Here is a 24,025-nt window from a genome sequence, read left to right as displayed (position 1 = left end):
TAATAAATAATAATAAATTTATTAAGCAATAAATTAGACACAAAAAATCAAATATCAATATAAAACCATCAACAAAGAGTTAACTCGTCCTGTGATGGTTAAACACATAATAATGTAAAATCAAAACTTACAAAATCAATATAAAGTTCCCAGAATATTATCATCAGTATTTAAGATCCATTGTTTTAAGTATTTCTTTTGATTAACACGATTAATAGAAGATCTTATACTATAAGGAATAAAATTATGAATACGAGGTGCCAAATAAAGATATTGATGAAGTGTAACTGTTTTACGTGGTGTGGGTACATTAATTGGAAAAAAAGATTGAAGTCGTGTAAAATATGAAGTGACTTTAAAAGGCCTATTAAAAGAAACATGCAATGTAGATAAAGCTAAAAATATAAATAAAGTTTATCATATGAAAGAGGGGAGTTAAATTTACTGAAATCAGTATCAAGCCTATGAGTAAAAATAAGAGAGAAAACACTTTTTTGCAACTTGTGAATAGGAATTAAAAAGTCTTATATGTGCCACCCCAAATTGAAATACAATATTGTAAGAAAGATTGAAAGAGAGCATAATATACACTTAACAAAATATGATAAGGAGCACAATGACTAAGTTCAAAAATTAGCATAGAACTATATTTTAATTTATTAACTAAAGAATTAATATGAAATTGCCAATTTAATTTTCGATCTAAAATAATTCCTAAATATTTAACAGAGGAAACATGAGTCAATTTGGGACACTTACAATTAGGGTAAGTATAACAATCACTAGAATGATAAAAAATAGAAGGAAAAGCTGGAATGACACCATAAAGGTTAAACTGAAGAAGAAAAGATTTAGATATATTTAAGGATAAGTCATTACAGAAAAGCCAATTTTAATTTTATTAAGATCACTAGAAATAATGGCTTCATTAATTAGATTTGGCTTACTATAAACAACAGCAATATCATCGGCATAGGCTTGGATATCTCCAAAAACTGTTGGTAAAGAATATCATTTATATAAATGAGAAATAATAAAGGACCCAGAACAGAACCTTGTGGTACTCCAACATTAATTGTAAGCCAATCACTATAATTATTATGGATACAAACTGATTGCTTTCTATTGTGAAAGTAAGAAAAACCAATCAAAAACAATGCCTCTAAAACCATAATAAGATAATTTATTTAACAATATTTTATGATTAACAGAATCAAAAGCTTTGGCTAAGTCAAGAAAAACAGCAATTGATGAAGATCAGAATCTAAAGCTTCTGTAATACTTCCCACAAGTTTAGCAACAGCAACCTCCGTTCAAGCCCAGGCCGAAAGCCAAATTGAGAAGGAGACAAAACTGAATGTCTATCAAGAAATGATAAAATTCTAATCTTCATAGATTTTTCAAATAGTTTAGAGAAATGTATTAATAAGGAAATAGGTCTATAATTCGTAAAATCAGAAATATTACCAGATTTATAAATAGGAATGACCAATGATAACTTTAAAGCATTAGGAAACTTCCCTTGAGTAAAAGATAAATTAATTAAAAAAGTCAAAATTGGTGCTAAAAGATTAGCATTAGCTTTCAAAATCTTAACCGAAACACCATCTACACCATTAGAAGCTGAATTTGATAAGGAGAAAATATTATTCATAGTTTCAGATACAGTAACAGGATATAGGTAACAAGAAGAAGAAGGAGCAGGAGGCATGCCCTGAGAACAAAATTTAGGATTGGAGCAAGTAGATTTAGCAACATTAACAAAAAAATAATTCAAATCAGATAAATCAGTAGTACCAAAATTACAAAATTTCTTATTTTTTTTTAACATCAATAATAGAGTTAACAATATTCCAATTCTGTTTAATAGTTTTAGCATTCTTAAACAGGTTATGATAATAAGTCCATTTAGTCTTACGGGTCAAGCTAACAACATAATTCCTTAAACACTTAAATCTAATCTTTAGATAAATATCATCAGGAAATTGATGTACTTTCTTTTTTAACTTATCTCTTTTAATCATTAACAAAACCAATTCACTGGTAATCCATGGCTTAATTTTTCTAAACTTTCGTGACACAGAAACAGTAGTAGTACAACTTTGAATACAATCAGTTAACACTTCAGCAAAATTATCATAAGCAACATTAACATCAGAACAATTCATAACACAGGACCAATCTGAAAAATTCAAACAAGAACTCAATTCATTAAACTTAATCTTTTGAACATTTGAGACATGTTCTAGATCCGATAAAATGTCTATACATAAAACAATTGGAAAATGATCGGTCAAAAAACTCTCAACAATATAAGAATAACAATTTTTAATAGTATTTCCACTAATTAAAAATGATCAATACAAGAATTAGTAACATTGGTTATCCGTGTAGGAGAAGAAATAATAATAATGAAGATTGTTCTCAGACAAAAACTTAAAATATGCATTTTATAACAAACATCATCAAATGCCAAAACATCTATATTAAAATCACCAACAAGTATATTAATATCATATTTGTATAAATTCAATTCTAATGAAAGCTCATCAATAAATTTCAATACAGGCAATCTAGGAGATCGATAAACAACAAAGAGATTAAATTTCTTATTTTGAATCATACAAAATAAAATTAAAGCATCAGACTTAATGTACTGCACTTCTTTTATCATAGTCAGTATCTCAAATTTAACAAAACTGCCACTCCACTAGCCTTATTTAGACCAGAAGATGAAGAATAAAAAGGAGTAACCTGGAATCGAAAAGGAAACAAATCCATCCTCAACAAACCAAGTTTCAGAAAAAGCTATTATATGAAATTTAACAATGCTTGATTGTAAAAAAAACAAAAATTGGTCAAAATTTTGAGTAAGACTTCGAATATTAACATGTATTAAATTTAAATGACCAACAGAAAAACATTTGGTAAATCAGAAAGAGAAGACAAAGTTGGTGTAACACCAACAATATCATCAAAATCATCAGCCATTGCAGTATTTATAAATTATTAAGATCAATCAAGCAACGTAAAACAATGGGCTGAGTAGTTTCTGATTTCCTAATAAGAATATTACCATTCGATACCCAAAGAAATTTATAGCCAAGATCTTTCTGTTTTCGTTTTGCTTGCATGAAAATATCACGATAATATGGGGAGAGATGTTCGTTAACATAAACTGGATAAGATTCATTACAGACCTTAATATCATTAGTATTAAGAGAGTGAAATTTAGTTTTCTTAAGTTTAAGCAGATCAAATTTAATTTGCTTTACGACAAAACTTAACAACAATCTGTCTCGGACTCTTATTTTCAGTTGTTTTCTTTCCTATCGATGAACAGCGTCAATATCTGTAGGAGCACAGTCAACCCCAAAAGTAGTTGTAATCTTCTCAACAACTTCTTGCAAATTCTCATCAGGCTTCTCTGGAATACCTCCAATCAAAACATTATAGTTATAAGAATATTGTTCCGCTTCACACATCTTCCTCCGAAAACTTGCCATCTCCTTCCACAATTCTTCATTTTCATGCTTTAATGTTTTATTTTCCTGTTTACACTCCTTAACTTCAGCTCTCAAAGTTGTGATATCCTCACTCATAGTTTCTACCTTCTCTGAATAATATTGAAAGGAAGTCACTAATTCTTCGACCTTTACTTTAATTAAGTGAAAGTCATCAAGTCTTGACAAAATTTCAGTAACTTTTGTCTTAAGCCACTTCATATCTGCCTCCCCCATATTTAAATCAAGCTCACTATTCTCAACAAGATTAACTGTCTCCCCCTCTAACGAAATGGACACAGTCCTTCTTAATGGAGTTTCACTATTTAGGCTTAACTTTCTTTTTCTCATACAAAAATCACATTCATAACTTTTCCCAATTTCATTTAAATATTCCAAATCCTGTTCAGTTAAGTTCTTACATCTTAAATGATACCATTTTTGACACTCACCAGAGCAATGAAGGGCTTTATCACCAACTTTAATATAAACTTTACATTGAGCACAAAATCTACATGGCATACTAGTCAGCCATTTGTCAGTTAAATTAATGCTTAAAAATTACACCAAATCTATACCCCTTTCTTTGTATCATAGTTCAAAAGGTCTAATATTTAACAAGCTGGTCAAATGCTATCAGACAGTACTGAATGTCTCTAAGTAAAGAAAAATAATTTGGCATTGAATATTTATCTTATAGGTTGAAAATTCTTTAAAATGATTTATTGTTCCTGTTATTTATTCCAAAATCTCGGTCTTTTTGGAATTTTACACATGTACGTTCTTGTACTTTATAAATTATGTAAATTCTGTATCTTCTTCATAAATTTAATTTTCCATTGCCATTTGTTTTTCATTAACTTTTTCTTCCTCACTGATCCTAAAAACCCTTACAGTTGGCAAAGAGTATTTCGAGAGCTGAGAAAGAAAATAAGGCTAAAAAATTGGAAAATAATGCATTAGAGGCAAGTATAGGCTTGGGTTTTAAATTAAGCAACTTATTCCAAATATTCGCTAGCGATAAGAGAATCCAAAAGGGATGATAGTATTTTGTGCAAAAAATAGGAAAGTTACAATTGTAGGCAACTCTATAAGGCATGTAGATAGAGTACGACGTGGAGTTAATAGGAGCAAAATAAAGCAATTATGCGAATTCAGGAGCATGATTAGAGGGTAAAGAAAGATAAGCAAAATGTTAGGATGGGGATTGGGCTTCTTAAAAATTATAGTGGAGAGTTGATTTCAGAAAATCGAGAGATAGTAAAGTTCTGAAATTATACAAGAAAAATTGGTTGGTTTGGTGTTTTATGGTGCAAAACAACTAGGTTTTCTATGCCAAACATCCGGTAAAAAGTTAAAATTAAAGTAAAATTCATAAAAGTAAATTAAGGTAAAACAAAACAAACTTTACTATTTGAATTAAAAAAACAAAAATTGCATTAAATCCAATTTTACATCTAGTCTACAGTGGTAAGAGAAAAACCACAGCAATAAAAGTTGTAAAGGACTTTCTGTTGTATAATATAATTGTGTTTATCATAACTCATCAGGAAGACTAATAGGTAAGTATAAAAACCACCTTCAGTCACTTGAAGTTGGCTTTTCCAGTCCTGATTCTGAGATATTTGACATTATGGCCATTTTCAAAAAGTAAAGTAATAAAAGTTTTAAAAGACTTGTTGTAAAATTTTAATAATAATTTGCCAGGATGACTAATGGGTAGTTCAAACAGCAGCATTAGTCACCTGAAGTTGGCCTTTCCAGTCCTGGTTTCGAGTTATTTGATGTTAACGCCATTTATTAATTTCAAATCGAACTAGATATACTTTGATCCTTAAAAGGGAATTGCATTAAAAAAGGTCTAATGTATAAATTAAAAAACTCAAATGACATTAAAAAGATTAATGGCTTTTAAACAACTAAAAACCAATAACATCACCAATAACACTGTCTAATGTTATAAAAAAACTTGGGACAGAACATGTTTAAAATAGTGCCTTCGTTAAAAGAGTCATAACGACGGCAAGAAACTAAAGTGAGGCTTCAGTGATGTCGAGAACCAACCTGACGATGACCGAAGAAGGTCGAAACGTTGTTCGCTCTTCTATGTAAAATATTTTCTCAACCCAAATGAGCCGTTTTTGCATATAAAGTGAGGCTTATTGTGACCTGAGTGTTACACAGACTATACATTGGTGCATGAGTTTCAGATGAAAGAAAACAATGAATTAAAAAATTGTGACCAATGTGTAGTCTAGTTAGAACAACTTCCTTATTCTGATCTTTATAAAATTAAGATGGCCAAAGTCCAATGTTGGGTTTTATTTGGAAAAGCTTGTTTTCACGTTGCTCACTCCAAGTTGAGTGTCAGCTAGGCACAAAGCCGAGCCTTGCATATAGGACAAAAGCCCATGTATGAAACAGGCACAGCAGCGATAGTGCCAGAGTAGATAGATTTAGCTGCAGTGTCGGCGAGCTCGTTCCCTCAAATACCAACGTGACTAGGTATCCAGAAAAAACTGGACAGATGTAGGTGTTAAAGAGAAATGGGCAAGTTGGTTTTGAAAATCGGTAAGAACAGGATGTGAACTAACGGGAAGTGATTCGAGGGCCAGTAGAGAACTAAGCGAATCAGTATAAATAGTGCAATTTGAGTCCTGCTTCGCTTCCGTGTGATCCAGGGCAAGAAAAATGGCGTACAGTTCAGCAGTTAACACAAAAGCTGTAGAAGTGATTCTCCACTCAACCACCAAACAACAACAATTCAAGGCAGAGTGCACACAGCCACGTGTTTTCGAACCATCTGTACAAATAGAAATGGAAGAATGGTTCAAAACATGTTCAGCAAATAAAAGATAGTTTAGATCCCAGGGGAGATAAATTGAAAGAATAGAACCTTTCCTGTGAGGTCCCCTCACCACGTACAGGAATCCACACTAAAGGGTACAAGAAAAGTGGGGAACCTAAAAACCGATAAATCCACTGGACTAAACAACTTTTATCTTTTCTAAAGGACCTTAAAGATTTTATTTGTGAACCACTATTTAATATTTTTTATTGGTCATTGAGTACTGGAAAGTATTAGAAGACAGAAAGTTGGCTAACATTAGTTAAATATTTAAAGGAAGTAACAAACATTGTCTGGGCAATTATAGGTCAGGTAGTCTCACATCAGTAACTGGAAAGGTTTTGGAAAAGGTGATTAAAGATGCATTGCAAAATAACTTAAAGCAGTTTAATATAGTGTCAAAGCATGAGCACGATTTCACTGATGGAAAGTCTCGTTTAACAAAACTTCTGTTACACTTTGAGGATGTTACAGCAGGAGTTGATGAAGGAAATACTGTGGATTTGGTTTATTTAAACTATGAGAAAGTATTTGATAAAGTGCCTCATAAAAGACTTGTTACAAAAACTAAATCTGTGGTTTTAAGGGTAATGTTATTAAACTGGATAAAAATTCATCTGGAGAGTAGAAAGCAAAGAATAGCAATAAATGGAGTTAGATCTGACTGGATCACAGTTACAAGTGTTATGTTTCAGAGCTTTGTGCTGGGTCTTTTACTAATTGTGATTTATATTAATTAAATTTACTCTAAAATGACTGATATAATGTTGAAGTTTCTAGATAACATTAAGATTTTTAGGGTGGCTAACTGTATCAGAGGTGCTGCAAACTTAACAGGAAGATTTAGATTGTCTGACATATTATGCCAATAAATTGCATATGATGTTTAATTATCCAAAATGCAAGGTGATGCATGTACGCTCTCGCAATTCAAATTATCATTATAATTTAATTTAAATACTGACTGGAAAAAAGATCTTGGTGTCGTGATTGAAAGCTCACTTAAATCATATAAAGAATGTATTGTAGTTAGCAGTAGGATTTTAGATTGCATTTACATAAATACTGAATATAGGACAAAGGATATTATTAATAGTTTCATTGTACAAGTCACTTGTAAGGCCTCATTTAGAGTACTGTGTACAGTTTTGTACTCCTTTTCCCAAGAAAGACACTGAACTGTTAGAGACGGCTCAGAAAGAGCCACTAAGGTGATACCTGGGATAATGGGATTGTCCTATGACGAGAGGCTAAAATCTTTAAACTTGCTTTCTCTGAAGGGATGAAGAATCAGAGGGAATTTATAATCAGGAGTTGGAATGGACATCCTTTATGAAATAATAAGCTCCTTTTGGTCCATTATGTTTTTTTACAAATTTATATACCAAACAAATATTGTCAAGGCAAGGATTTCTGAGAACTACTTCACAGTTCCCAAATGGCCCATGTTTACTCAGCAGACAATGTTGTGCAAAGGAAAAATTGAAGAGTGGAAAATTCAGTGATTAAAATCTAAGGAAGTAACATACCTTTTTGCAATGTTAACTAAATTACACCCTTATAGATGATTACTTTGAAAGTTATATAGAATGTAACTTAAAGCACTAGTGAATGAATAAAAAAATAGTTGTAGTTCTAATCATAAATTTATTAATTCTTCATTGAGAACAACATTCCAGTAATAAGTTACCATGACAAAATGAAGAGCTTCCCCAATTAATAGATTTTCTGCTCAGTATTTGAACTCCATCTAACTACAGTACTCATAGTTTGTAATATATTTTTTTGTTCGTATCATATGAAACACGTTAACCTCAAATTTGATAATAAGGCTGACACAAGGAAGTTCAGCATAATAATTATGAGCAACAATAAGAAATATCACCAAACACAGTTACATGACTTTAGATATTCTGACTGGTATAATTTGTATTTGTACTTTATGTAAATGGGTGACATGCCTTGTAAACTTTGTTACTGTTTGTTATTAAGCACAATGCTACACAAAGGCCTCTCTGTGCTCTGCCCATCTACGATATTGAAATATGTTGTCTAGCAGCATTAATCCACCCACAGACTATATTATAAGGGAGCACCTTATAAGCTGCTAGGTCTAAAATTTTAGACTCAGAGAATTCATATCTGGCTTTTTATAAAATAGTTAAAATAAGGCAGAATTAACTAATTCATAACCAGTAAACTGATGTTTATCTCATTAGTTCTTTTGAACATAGCTGAAGCAAAGCTACTATAAGGTAGCTTACAAAAAAAAAAAAATCAAAACGGAACATATTCCAAGTTTCTATTACAAGTCTTCTGTAATATGCTTGACAGCTTGATGTTCTGGCTTTATAATCGCATTTGTAACAAGCAAGCATATTTTTAAGGTTACTGATTCCTTTTTAGTTGCCACTGAAGCTGTCAAGTTTTTCTCTGTTTGTTGGATTTCATACAAAGCCAAAGGCTACTTCCACTAATCATCCATAATTATGAAGTGACAAACTACAAATAATCAGTAATACCCATCACCAACCTTGGGCTGCTCAACTCCACAGTCTAACATGCTGACAATTGGGTTAACTCAAATTTAAAAATATTATACCTTCAAACATATAAAAACAATATTTGCCAGCACATCAATGTACCATACAGTATACAAGTTGACAACTGGGGAAAGGACAGTGTTTAAAAATCATCATATCCTATACTAACATTGTGAAATAGTATGAAGAAATTGTACTACCTTTTTAATATTTTTCTTTTTAAGATTCACACAAGGAAGACATTTATTAGCATTCTTTACAAATGACAGAAAGGCTAAAAAAAATAAAAAATACTGAATGAGTTACAATAATTATTTCAACATTATTTCAATTAAGCAGTGTCTAAGATATTAACATACTAATTCATACATATGATGAATGGTTGACAATGAAAACTGGTAACATTAAAGTTGGGGGTAACTTTTATATAAGTTTTATTATATCATGTACATGTATAAATAATACATTTATATCTAAATCAGCAAAGGATTATTAATTTCATTATCACGATTAGTAATTTCTATGGTCAAAAGTTCAATCTATTCTCATTGGGAATGGCAAACTTTTAAGATTAAAAGTAAAACAGTAAGGAGTCTGCAGTAGTTCCCAAACTTTGACTTTACTGCTATGTTTCATACCAGACAAATGAAAGCAGAAAACATAGTCATGAATAGCTTACTCTGTAAGATGGACCTTTCTTTCTCAGGGGAAACTGAGAATAGTAGTGTACTCAAAGGAGTAATATATAAAAGAATCAAGTGACATCAAGTTTTTCAAGAAATGTTTAGTATATTTTTCCATATCTGTTGTAAGCGCCTCATTTCTGGTACAACATAGCCAGTGACAAGAGCATTACAAAAAAAAAAAAAAAGTATTGGGATAATTTCCTTTAAAATTGGGTAAAATACATATGAATATAAAAATAAAACTATACTTACATGTTTAAGTAAAATAGAGGTGAAACATGGAGACTGACTGAAGAAGAAATGTTAAGTTAAAGAATTTATACAAACAGATATGAAAAATAACCTTAAATAAACAATAAGTTTTAAGAAATGTAAGGTTCACACTATATGAAAGTAATAAGCATAGAATAAAAATATTTTTTCTAGCACAGGTGAAACCAATAACACCTTTATTTTACTTAAAAACATTTATTGTATGCACACACACTTTTTTTTCTACATTAATTGTAAAGAAAAGTATCCTTAATACCTTCTCACATGACACTATCATTCATTGCTGGCTACATTGTATTGGAAATGAAACCCTTACACAGTATGTGGAAAAAACACTTGGGTTATAGAGTTTTTATCACTTTGTAGCAAGACCTCTAGGATCTACAAGTTTTTCATACATCACAATTGCATCATAAGAAATAGCAAGCATGTAAAGATTAACAAAACAATCTGATGTTCTGGAGGTTAACATAGAAGAAACAAGTTCAAGACTCTATCAGTTCTGTAGTTTTTAAGTAGTAAATAAGAAAGTATGATGAAAATAACAGAGAGAAAGGATGTAACTAAATTCTACAAGGCTGGATGCCATTAGCCTATTGAAAATTGTTGTACTACTAATATTATATATTTATCCAAACCAAGATGGTTAAGAATGACAAAACACTTGAGAATTAATCTCTTTTGTGATTTAAAGTGTATAATGAAACTTGTATGGATTAAAAATTTATATATATATTTGCACTTACAGACATGCATGTTATTCAGTATTAAGAAGAAGATATTAGACATTTAGCATTTTTACATGACATTAAAAACAATTCATACTTGTAGAATCCCTTACATAACAAGGGCTATATGTCTGTTTCTTCAATGAAGGCATATTGTTTCATTCTAAGCAACAATCTAAGTGTTGAGGTGTAGATGACATTTTTTCTTCAACTCTTAATACTGACTCACTCACTCATTGTGTTGTATAAGATGTGAAAAAAACACTATACTTTAATAAGCATTCAGGATAAAGAAACTAAATGTTTAATATAAAATAAATGGTAGTGTACATGAAATACTTCACGCTTAGAAAAGTAATTAGATAGGTTTAATTTTGAAGTGAAGTCCAATTAAAGAAAACACAAGACATTTCAGGTCCTGAACAAGGTAGTAAAAACAACGTAAGCCTTCAGTATCTCTGAAATGGAAAAAAAAATGAAAACATTTCAGAAAATCACACTATGTATTACAATAAACCTACAACAGTAAAAAAAAAAAAAACATCTAGCTTGTAATATATAAAAGAACAACCAAGTTGTTTTGAAGATTATACAAAATATTTTTTTAATACCCATGAAAACCACAAGAAATATGATCAGTTCATTTACAAAAGTACCATATATATATATATATATATATATATTTATTACACTCAATTTGTAACTAAATATAATATGAAGTTAAAAATCATTATACTTTGGTTGTCTTCAGAATAATAGTAATGTATAGAATAAAAGCAGGATAATATAAACTTATGTAAAGAACTTTTCCATTATTTAAAAATGATAGTGTCAACAAAGACCAGTAATATAAGTATATCAGGCAGAAGAGCAATAACCAGAAAAAATTAATTACACATAAACAGCACGAAAAAAAATGGAATAAATGTTTATTAAAACTGATTGAAATTTTATTTCAGATAAATGCAAAAACTAGGGTTTGGAAAATGTTTAATTAAATAAAAAAAAACCAAGTTATTGAAATAAGTGAGATTTTTTTTTCAACATGCATTTTTTCCATTACAAGTTACATTTGTTTGCTGCTAAGCACAAAGCTACACAATTATCTAACAGTGCTGTTTGTACCTAACAGTTGGCTTTGTTTTGGATGTTCATGAAAAATTACATATGAGAAACCTGCAACAGCTATCCATAAATTTAAACTGACAGACTAGAAGGAAGACAGCTAGTTAAAATTGCCAACTCTCAAATCTTGTGGTAGTCTACTCAAATAGGACACAACCTTTGGACTGTTCAACCCTAGCTCCAACACCACAAACTCAATGATCAATCCCTAATTGTTAGAACCATAAACCCTTAACCTTACCAGTATGCTAAAAACAGCTAGAAAGTATAATTAACTTTTATAATCAGTTGCATTTTTCTGTAATCTGAGCAGAAGATCTAACTGTAGTTTTTTTCCTTCAACTGCAGAGGTATGAACACTTGTAACACCATTACAACTTTTAAAAAGAAATCCAAAGTGATTCAACATATAAACCAAATGTTCCCCCAAATATGTAAACCTATAACTACCATTTCAGCTAAAATGTTTAACTTGTTATTCCTGTAATAGTTCAAACCAATGTACTGTTGTATTCAGGTGAATTAACAATTGACAGGAAAAATCAGAGATTCCACAATAATGCAGGTACATGATTGTTAAGTGAAAAATAATTGGAACATGGACAATAAAGGAAAGCAAGTGAAAAACAAACATTATTTTCATGCACACAAATGTCTGAAATGTTACTGAACTGTTATACAGTTTCCAATCTGTTTGACTATTCTTAAACTGCTGGGATTAAAGAAAAGCAAATCTAAAGCAAGAGAATAAAAATTAAATAAATAAAAGGGAAGAGAGGAAGAGAACTGTGGAAATACTCCACTTTTTATAATTAGTCCACAGTCTTAGTAAGGCTTCAGACAAGTCCCCAAGTTACACACTTGTTTAAATACAGTTCTAAACCATCAATTACGTGTTTCTGTATGACAATGCTTCCCACTTAAGTCAATATCCCATCTTTGTTATAAGTTCTTGCACCTTAATTCTCTTCACTGTAGCAAAAAAGTGCCTCACTGTATTAATGTCAATTTTAGATGAATAGTGGCTGATGTTTACAGAAAATTCCAGTCCCTACACCTCAAGAATCATTCAGGGATGTCAATAGGAAAAATTTTAAGAACTCTGGAATCATGCAGAACAGGTTGTAAGTGCATAGTGTGAGTATATCTGCCTTTGGAAACATCCATAGCTATACCACACAACATATGAGTAGTGGAATCTTTCGTGAAAACCAGTCAATGAGGTAATTGTATTGTGGTAACATATGCTGACTCCACCTATATTTTTAAACTGGAAAAATGAAGAAAAACTTAGCAATCTCACAACAACTACAATTCCAGGTTCATTGTTTTGATGTCTACATTGATAACATGCAATAAGGGCACTTCCAAAAGCAATTTCAAGCCATAATTAAAAAGTATGAACTATGCATTTCAGTATTTTACAAATCCCCTATTAGCCTCTAAATTTTTTGTCAGTTTTGATGATTTTGTGGCTTTCAGTATTTGTAGTTGAGACATTTTCTATTAGTCTTTTTATATGACTTCTGTGCTGATAGCTTTATAATGCTAATTTTGTGTATAAATTCATTTGTCTATATATTTTTTTATTTTTTCTCCTTCTACATGATTGGTTGTTTTTTTTCAAATAGGTTATTAATATGTATTCTGCTTTGAAAATAAAACAGTCATGGGTGCAAAAACCATATCAAGTAAATAAATATGTAAATATGTTGTTGTAATACACAGTAAAAAGATTTTTATTTTTTAGATTAGCTGTTGGAAGATGCAAGAAAAACACATGTGGAAAAACAGGTGTCAAAAGATATAATGGATGCATTCCTGAATGAGAGTTTATATCATTTAATATAACTAGTTAGAAAGTCTGCCTAGTATCATTCAACATACTGTGTTGATGAGAATATGTAACCAGTCATAGCATTGGCTGACCACCTATAATGTAAAACTGGATTTATACAAATCATAGACAACAACCCAGATGATGAAGAAAAACTTGGAAATCTTATAAAGACAGCCACTCCAAGGGTCTGACTATTACTGCTCAGCATGCTATGTTGATGAGAATACGTAAACAGTTATTATGATGTTGTTGTTTTTTATGAAGAACAGTACATAAGCACTCAAAAGTCAGTGACCAAGATATTTTATAAAATCCAAAGTATATTAAATGTATAGTCAGTTAAATAATGCTTAAACTTTACAAAGTTAGAACATGGAACCCTGGAAAATAGGGAAAATAATAAAAATCAATTTTTCTATACAACTTGCAACCATCTTAAAATGCCAATGTCAACAACCTGTTATGTTGACAATCTTTACATGGGCCCAACAGCATCCACATAAATGGGTAACACTGTACCTGTTTGAATAATCTACCTTCTTACAAGTCCATACATAAATACAAACATGCTTGGTTGAAAGTCAAGAACAAAGGCTGCATGATGTTACCTTTTCCTTAACATGTTTACAACTGTAATACATTCTGACAGCATGATTATTATTAAGTATAAACAGAAAGTGCATTCAAATTTGAAATATATACATTGGTATACTCAAATAAACATATATTCTAAACTAATTATGAAACTGTTAATTTAGAAGCCATTCCAGCTATAACAGTAAGATGCCAACAATGTGCATCACTCAGTTACAAAACTGTTGTTCTTTGACCTTTCTGAAACCACTAATAAATAAGTTTAAAGTATTGACTCAGTTTAATTTGTAACTATTTTTATGAATTTGTAACCTCTTGATAAACAATTTATATTCACTTTTGGTAAAATGTGTTTTTTACGTAAAATACAAAACATATACATATTTGTTAAAATAATTTCAGGACCATAAGGCAAATGGTTAAATTGAATAAATTTAATTCAACTCTTTGGTCACTTTGCTGTGAATGGTGTTACTGTACTTTTTTCTCTATTCCCACAATGCTTTTCTCTGCTCTAGTTAAAGCTTGTCAACATAAATAACTTACAAGCAGCAATTACATCAGTAAGTAGTTCACTGATTAACTAAAATTACAATCAATCAAAATTCCAATATCAACTGTCATAAAAAATAATCAATTAAAATTAATATTTCTGGTTATTACTATTTTTTATTATTCCAACACCTTCTACTAACTTTTATAATTTTGCTTGTATGTTCAGTGGTTCAAATAACATTGTACTAATCAATTAGTTTAACTAATTATTAGGACTGTTCATGAATTGATTAGTAAGTACTACATCATCCAACTCCAGCCAGAATGATCAAACCAAGTCAAATCATTTTTGCATAACTTAGAAACCATACACAGCAAATATTTATGTTAATTTTCTTTCCTGCAAAAGGAAAAATCTAACTTTTCAATAATTCTTAGCTCACAAAATCTAAGCCAATTTATTACAAAACTGGAGAAAATCAATCTTTCCTTTTATTAATTTACTTAATACTTGAGAATATCATGAATGTTCTGAACTACAGCTGCATGAACCAGAAGATAAGATTAACAGGACTTCTCATACAAACTAACAATTTTCCTCAAATGGCACAAGTTTAGTAAGGCAAACATTTGAGATTTGTACTAATTTGAATCTTAACTCAAAAATAAAATGCAAATTACAATAGGATTTTTGGGAGAAATTAACCAAAACATTTCTGATACAAACATACAATAACTTCAGCAAACCAAAATGTCACCAAGTGTTTCTAAATATCCTGGTTTTCATTTCTTACCTGGGAAGCAGTATTTTACTATGTTGAAACATTACCTAACATTTCTTCATCACAAGTAAAAAAAAATTACCATAGCCTTCAAATGGTAATCAGTTAATTTACTTTTTAATTCAAGTGAAGTAACATCTACCTATTGCTCTATTCTTACTGACACTTAAAAACAACCAGACCACTAAACATTAAAATTTCTGTTCTGATTTCACAATCCTAACAGAAATATGATTCTCTGAAAGATGTAAGGTCCATAAATAATACTCTTTTCTTTTAAATCTGCCAAATTCCCACTGCTACAGATCTTTAATTCAAATTAACTATTTTCTTAACTTTCTTGCTTCACATTCAATGAGACAATTTCATAAAATTTTTTACTGTGCTACAAATATAGAAAAAATCTAGTTACTGTTATTATGCCTTTGTCAGGAATTATACACTATGATATGTCAATATTTTCATTTAATTGGTACATAATTTCATGTAAGTTCAGTTTACTTTATTGCCTCAGTCTTAGTTTTATTACAACCACATTATGACACTCAAAATATTAAAATGTTCATATCTAATGTTGCTGGTCCAGTTTTTATGTGCTATAAATAAGAGTTCTTTTATATTTCATAATATAACCACTTATATCTATTAAAAATGTTTAACTATAAATAAAATAAATACTGCACCTTTTAAAGCTATAAGCATTTATAACCTCAAAAAAATTTATCCCTCATGTTCCCACAAAAATATTTTTAAACAAATTAAAATACACTTTTATGGCCCTTATTACTAATGCATTGTTTTTAATTCTTATGCATCAGGAAAAACGTTTTTTTGTAATAATAATAGCATTACCTAAGCCTAGATCTGGAATGTTTATCCTTATATATTTTGCATTAATAGAAGTCCCATAAACCATAACTGGAAGCTTTAAAACAGCAATGCATACTACTAAAACAATTTGCATCAGTCTTAATATTAAACAACATTTATCTCAAGTTACATAAATACATAAATATAAATAACATTAGCAAGTTCTTATTCATTTTATGTTATTGCTGCAGATCTTAATGCTTATTCAATTTTAATTTACTTCTTTTCTAATTATAAATTATTATTATACAAAAATTAACTTTCATATTTTTTTGGTTTAATTAATCTACTCAACAGCTTACATAACTTAATTGCCAATTATGTAATATGACTATATACCATGATTACATATTGAAATCATCCAATATTTACAAGCTCCTTAAATATTTTATTCTTTTCCAAAGTTTATGAAATTTTCTAAAGAATTTTGACTAATGTTTAAGAGATAAAATAATCCAAATTATGCATTTTTAAACAGGTATAACACCTACGATTATATCTGTATTATTTGGTGAAAACAGAATTTAAAACCTGCTTATTTATATAACTTTCATACTGATAAACCAACAAAAATTAGTCTAAAATTAACAGTAAGCTACTTAATATATGGGAGGAATCATGGATACTTCACATAGGGAAGAACAGAAAACACAACCATAGAAAAATTGCAATTTTTCCATGCTGAAAATATATTTCTGATAGGTACTTCACTCATCTCACAAGATTAGCTTTTCTTGTTCATTTCTGCCCTCTATATGTGAACTTTTTGTTTACACATGCCACAAGCCATCTCCTCCCCTCTACTGGAATCACTTGATTCCAATGTTTCTCACATATGTGAGAAATCATCATGCATTACTTCCCCACCAAAAGGAGCATTGAACACTCACGTGACAAAAGTAACACCATCTATGCATCTCTACAGAGCCATCACTTCTAAATTTGGCAGAAAGCAAAAGCACCAGAAGTGTGAATGAAGGGAAGTACTTATCAGAAACACATTTTAAGTTCAGGAAAATTACAACTTCCAATACAGTACTTCCTTCCTCTCACAAGGTTAGCTAAAATCCCACAATGATTAGGATGGAGGACCAGTGCAAGGGAAAAACAGATGTACCTCCTCCCTCCAAAGTGTCCAAAGGATATCTCCATAGATGAGAATCAGATCCAAAGAGAGAAACCACACCCCTTCTGAGGCAAATATATTCTTCATCCATGCATGGAATATGTAAGATAATGCAGCAGAAAATGAAAGGAGTACATCCAAGTGGGAGAGAATGTGGTAGAAATGTGGTCCTAAACATAGAAAGAAACTGTAACTCAATCCCACAAAGAGAAAAGTGGATAAATAAGGGTGTGCCCCTAGATGTAGAGTGGTAAGCTGCAGTGGACAGTACTTGGTAAATCAACTACATCCAAACCTCCTTGCAGTGTATTAGCATACACAAGGAGATAGGATGAGGATCATACATCTTCATCTCAAACCCAAGAACCGAAAAACTGAGAACCACTTCAATTCCCAGGTATAGCACAAGAATTAATTCTGAGATATCGATCAAAAACTGGACAATCGGTACCAAAAGGATGTCTATCATATGCAATCAACTCACACAACCCTGAAACAGGTTGAGACCTTCTAAATGTAATTAACTTCTCCTTAAGAAGAGAGGGGGAGGGATAGCTAAGGATAGAACTGGAACAATCCAACACACCACAACAGTGACTCACAATACAAACAGAGGAAATTGAGGAAGGAAGACAGACAACCTGAAAGATAAGTGAGGAGTTTCATTAACTGGTTCACTCTGAATACAGAACCAAGTCATGGGATACCAACATTCATGAGGTAGTAAGAGGATTCCCAATCAAAGGGGTGAACTGCATTTTTAACAGCTCAGCTCCAGTAGTTGTATAAATGGTATCAGGATGCCACATTATCCAGTGAGGCAACAACTGAACTTCTCTGGAGACCATGTCTCATATACATCAACAGAACACCACTGGTCTTCTCATGAATTAATGGTTATAATACATCAACAGAACACCACTGGTCTTCTCATGAATTAATGGTTATAACAATCTTTTTGTGGAACCAATTTAGAAGAGTGCCTTCACAGTCAACCACTCCAGTGGCTTGGAACAGGAAAGAGGTAAGGGCTCCCATACTCCACTGGAATAAAGGAGGATTAATGCATGGTAGAAAGTCAGGTAAAATGTCATCACTGGAGACAGTGCAATGGTTGACCACAAAACCCTATTCTAAAAGCATACTGTACTAATTTATTCAACCAAGGCTTGACAGAAATGGACAGCTATTCCCTTCTTTACCAATGGAGTCCATGGGTGGTACATACCAAAAGTGGTTGTTTACAAAGCAAAAACTATGTGAAATTATTTACCGTCAAGGAATCTTGTGAAACACTTCATCTCACCAGTAAACACTTGAAAATCCATGGAAAACACAATTAAACATAGCAGTACTCTGCAAATTTTAACTAAAGGATACATGTTCAGGCACTGCTTGCCATTAAGCATTATCAATATAATGAATAATGAGGCAAGGGAAACTTTAAGGAAAAAATAATGATGAACAGAAACTTATTCAGTTACAGTCACACCAAAACAAGAAAAACTGTCAAGGTAGAAGACAAAACCCCAATGAGAAAGGAAATGCAATATGGTGTAGATAAGGGGAGGTGAACATATTAGGTGCAGTCCTCATGTCTGAATACAGGAATTTCTGTCTGAATATAGAAATTTCCTTGATAGAACAGTGAAGACAAGATGCCAGGGAGAAGATAAGGATGTTGAACCTGAACAGAAGACAACTGAAAAAATAGTCTGGGAGACAGACAATAAAGGGAAGTAAGCCAATGGGACAAAGGCCAAATACAATTGTTGAGGGTAGAATGAGAAAGATCTTGACTCAAGGAAAACTGCATAGGAAGGCAAGAAAGAAGCCATACAGGCAGCAGAACAACAAAGAGCACAAACCATACACAGAAGTCAATTTGGATGAAAATGAGAATAAACATGGGAAATGAAAGGAAGAGAATTAGACAAAAGAAAGGGGTTACCTTCCCTAGCTGAAGATGCCTTGAGTAAGAAAGAAAGATCCAGATAAAGAAGAGAGAGTAGGAAAATATATGAGAAACATCATGGGAAATCAATCTCATAACTGACATACACAGTGATAGAGGAGGAATTATGATTGAAGCGAAGGTAAAATATGGAACATGAGGAAAGTGAAGCAAATAAAGGTAAAATAAAGGAATAAAAGATGCAGTCAAGGATGACAAGTAACCTGGAAAAAACACATGAATGCACTTGGTGGGGGGGGGGGGTAATGAACAAGGCTACCTGACAACACAACATCAAGGAAACTGAAAATTAACAGTCTGAAAACCAGGAGAGTAATTCTGGCACCAGAGATACAGGATTTGATGTGCTGGAAATACTAGACTCTATGAGTGTAGGATTTGCTGAATAAAAAGTGTTATTCTATGAGTAACTGCAGAATGCTTTCTATTTATGTTAATAAATGACTGCTGAAGAGTGAATGGAATAAGCTAAAATAAAGCTACCTGTAGATATAAGCCCAATCTCCCTACCTAGTACTGAATAAGAACCAAGTGTGAAAATGAATAATGTGAATGTTTTGGATAGAGTACTGGTGAACAAAGTGGATGAAGAAGGGCAGAAGTTAGAGCTGGAGAAGTCACAGAAGCTATGGCTGAGCTGGCCATAAAGGAGCCATCAGATGAACTTAACATAGAATGGTAGAGATCAAGGAAATTACCCATAAAATAAGAGGATAGATAACTTACAGGAAAATGTTAGACCAAACTGAGCTGAAGGCCTCAACTGCCCTAGCTGGAGGAGGAAATACCAGATACCAAATAAGAGTTTATGGGAAATTAAAAGATGCAGTAAAGAGATCTGTGTGGGGATAATCTCATGAAAGACAAAGCTGCCAGAAAAAAAAGAGAATTGAGAGATCACTCTGATGGATAGAATGCACTAGGATGAGAAAATTGTAATCTGAGCAAAAGTACCTGAGCATGGCATGCAAGAATGTGAATATTGTGTAAGGGGTCCCAAAATAGCAGATCTAATATGTGATAAGAGAGGAAGTGCAAAAGTTGTCACCTACAGGAGTAACACCCCACCAAAATAGGGATAAGAAAAGAAAATGAGCAGACCATAAAATCCTATTCATAATGGAAAGGAAAACAGCAGTGTCATACTTAATACTAACCCAAAAGCACAGAAGCCATACAAGGAGGGAATTAACAGAAGATGGCAAAAGCCCCAAAATGGAGGGTATAAAAGGTATCCCTCAACAAATCCAATATGTAAATAGAACACTAAATAAAGGGAAACATAAAACATTAAAGGTATGAGCAATAATACAGAGAGAAAAAAAAAAGACGTATGCCAGAGAAAACCTGCCTGAAATAAAACTAAGGTAAAATTGAAAGATCATGGAATGTGAGGCTTGTGAGTACCAAATACAAAACAGACAGAAGCAAAGATAACATTCTGCAAATTGTGTCTGAAAATGTGTAAAGGATGTCTAGAATATACTGCAATAAACCTACTGAAGGAATTCCATGATAAGGCAGGAAATACCAACAATGTTTGGATGATAAAAAATGAGATCAACCATTAGATGAGGAAGGTTATCAATAATGGAAGCAGATGTGGGAGACCTCATCTACAGAGAACAACACATGAATTTAAATTACTTATACACAGGATACATTATAAATGAAACAAAGTGAATGGTAAGGAATATAAAAGAGAGATTAAAAGAAAGTAACTGGAAAAGTACAAAGAAAAACATAATAAAGTAGTCAACAGTAAAAAATGGGAAGAACGTGGTGGAAAGAATGCATCCCTTATGATGTTGAGTTGAAGAAAAATCTGGAAAAATTTACCACGCACGCTTTGGAATCATTTGATTCCAATAGGGAGAAATAGAAATCTTGTGGCATGTGTAAATAAAACGTTTGCATATTGGGGCAGAAATGAATGACAATATCTAATATTGTGAGAGCAGGAAAATACTGTATTGTAAATTGTATTTTTCATCTTTAAAATGATGCAGTAATCACACAAATAATTATTTTTTGAATGTACTATAAAGAAATAAATACCTTCCAACACAGAGAGCTAATTTATCAATACAAAAAGTATTCTTACTTGCTCTGGTTGACATCAACTAGAGAACCAATCTTTGAAGTGGTAAAAGAGACATGTTCATCCCCCATGACAATTTCTAATTCCTAGTGAGAAAAGTCTTTAATGTAGTATTTACAACACTTTTGAACAATGATACATCAACGTATGTGTCTACAGTTATATTTGGAAGGTTTATAAATAGAACGTTACACTACAAATATCAGCAAATTACTTGCTGAATTAAGATGACAATTTGAAACATGTACATATAGGTAGTATAAGAAATAAATATGAAAACAAAGGAAAAACTAGGTATATAAAGAAAATTATAAAGTAAATATGCACAAAAATAAGCAAAATGTATTATGATAAATAACATAAATAGACAATTAAAATGTTTGCAATGTGAGATCTTTGTTTTTAATATGCTTTTATATGCACCATGCTTTTAGACACCTTATCTATAAAGTAATGTTAAATCTTATAGGATCTCAATCTCAGTCAGTGAGAAATCCACACTTGGGGCTGCCATGTGCACCAGGTGAGAAAAGGTCTTAAAATAAATCCATTCTGTTCATGTAGAAATAGGAAAAACTTGTCAGCTACCTTCCAACCTCCTAGAAAATAACAAGTAAAGACTTGGGATGCTTCAATTTTAGCAAATATTAGTTATTTTAGTTCCACTGATATTATTAATCAATTTCAATGCATCATTAGTGAAAATAAATATGCTCCCAGTTTCCTTCTAGTATGTCTCCAATCACAATGTAATGAAACACTCTTCAGCACATTTTTACTCTGTTCTTTCTCCTGCTTTTGATTCCCAGATTCTTTACAATTTCTTCACTAAAGCAAAACATCTTCCTTCTGTAGTAAATCATAAAGTAACTGCCAATCAAGGGACCTTGCAAGTGTACTTTGAACAACTGTGGAAGCTACTGAATTAACAAAGACCAAGGTGAATAAGTTGCTCCTCCAGCTGTTTCCTGACTTCCATTCATTTTGAATCTTTTTGCAGAAAAAAAAAATGCAATTTTGGTTGGATTTCTGACTGACCAGGATCTTGCATATCGTGTAATACCTTCCACAATTCATCCATATTTTCTGGCTGTTGTTTCACTTTCTCAGCATCCATGTAACCCTATATAGCCTCAATGATGTTCATACAGAAATTTTGTGTAGTGTTCCATCATCATTACATTCCAAACAGATTTTAACCCTTTTGTAATAGGCTTGGTATAATGTACGACATCATATAAACATATGCAGAAGTATTCATACTATACATTTTGATGCAATTTGTGTATCTTCACAAAATTTGCTAGACTTTTAGTAAAGATTGAAAGTTGTTGTACACAAAAAATCATATATTTTAATGAATTTTAAGAAAGATTTATTTGTGAAAATGTAGTGTTTCTTTACTAGTCTGAGTATGAAGTTATTTTCATGTTATGATTAAAAAATTATACTTTGTCACAAGAATCCAAAATGTTATTTGTGTACTTTCAAATCATCCAAAGTACATTTTAACTTTTTGTTTTCAGTAGGAAATTACATTTTGTCTGTTAGTTTCTCTACCGAACTATGTAAGGTCTGTAAATTTGACCAACCTGATACCCACCATAAAAAAACTTAGGAAATAAATATAACTTATGTTGTTTAATTTGTTCCAGAATGACTACAAATCATAACAAAAATACAAATTGTTAGCCTCAATAGCTAAAAAGTCTTGTATTCACATGGTGCACATGCACTCATGTTACTCTGTCCAACAATATAAACCTGACTTGTAGTGTTTACAAAGTGACCTTGTCTTGGCTGTGTTTTAGTGAATTAATATTTTGTAATGTACAGTCACATTTCAATTATTATACATAAAACATGGTTGGTTGGTTTGATGTTTTATGGCACAAAGCAATTTGGCTACATGCATCAAACATCTGGTAAAAAGTTATAAGTAGAATTATTAAAAGTCTTAAAAAGAAATCAAGGTAAAACAAAATAAACTGTGAGTTAAAAACTTAAACAGCATCAAACCCAATTTTTACATCTAGTTTACAGCAATAAGAGGGAAAGTACAGTAATATAAGCTTCAAAAGACTTTCTGCAGCATAACTTTAATTATTATAACTCACCAGAATGACTAACGGGTGAGTTCAAACATCAGCATTTAGTCACCTGAAGTTGGTCTTTCCATTCCTGGTTTCAAGTTATTTGACATTAAGACGATTTTCTAATTTCATATCGAACTAGTTGTACTTCAATTCATAAAAAGGAATCATATTAAAAAATGGTCTAATTTATAATTTAAAAATTTAAATAGTATTAAAAAGGTCAATGGCCTATAAAAAACTAAAAACATTTGCAAGTTGGACAGTGTCACCATCACCAATGACACTGTCCAACGTTATTGATAAACCTTGGGACAAAACATGTCTAAAATTGTGCCATCATTGCCTGCTGGAAAGTAATATGGTGCAAGTGTGTGGAACACCTACTAAAGTATCCCAGGCCCATTTCTCAGCCTTCCATGCCATATGGCAGACAGGATTCC

General features: G+C 31.5%; 2 protein-coding genes across 2 annotated transcripts in view; both read right to left on the bottom strand.

Annotated features, from left to right (window-relative positions):
* The window catches only part of LOC143223204 (ribonuclease kappa-B-like), a 514,553-nt gene that overhangs the window by 37,924 nt on the left and 452,604 nt on the right, over positions 1-24,025 (bottom strand). The gene's annotated exons all lie outside the window — the stretch shown is intronic.
* mago (mago, exon junction complex subunit) overlaps positions 10,863-24,025 on the bottom strand; it is a 31,384-nt gene continuing 18,221 nt past the window's right edge. Inside the window, exons 4-5 of the mRNA XM_076450809.1 lie at positions 21,493-21,575; positions 10,863-11,039 (exon numbers count right to left, since the gene is read on the bottom strand). Coding sequence (XP_076306924.1) covers positions 10,940-11,039; positions 21,493-21,575 — 183 coding nt within the window. The 3' untranslated portion in view covers positions 10,863-10,939. The remainder of the gene's footprint in view (positions 11,040-21,492; positions 21,576-24,025) is intronic.

Source organism: Tachypleus tridentatus, chromosome 8 (assembly GCF_004210375.1).
Source record: "Tachypleus tridentatus isolate NWPU-2018 chromosome 8, ASM421037v1, whole genome shotgun sequence".
Classification (NCBI taxonomy): domain Eukaryota; kingdom Metazoa; phylum Arthropoda; class Merostomata; order Xiphosura; family Limulidae; genus Tachypleus; species Tachypleus tridentatus.
Note: the sequence above shows the minus strand (reverse complement) of the source record. Positions and strands in the feature narration are given on the sequence as shown.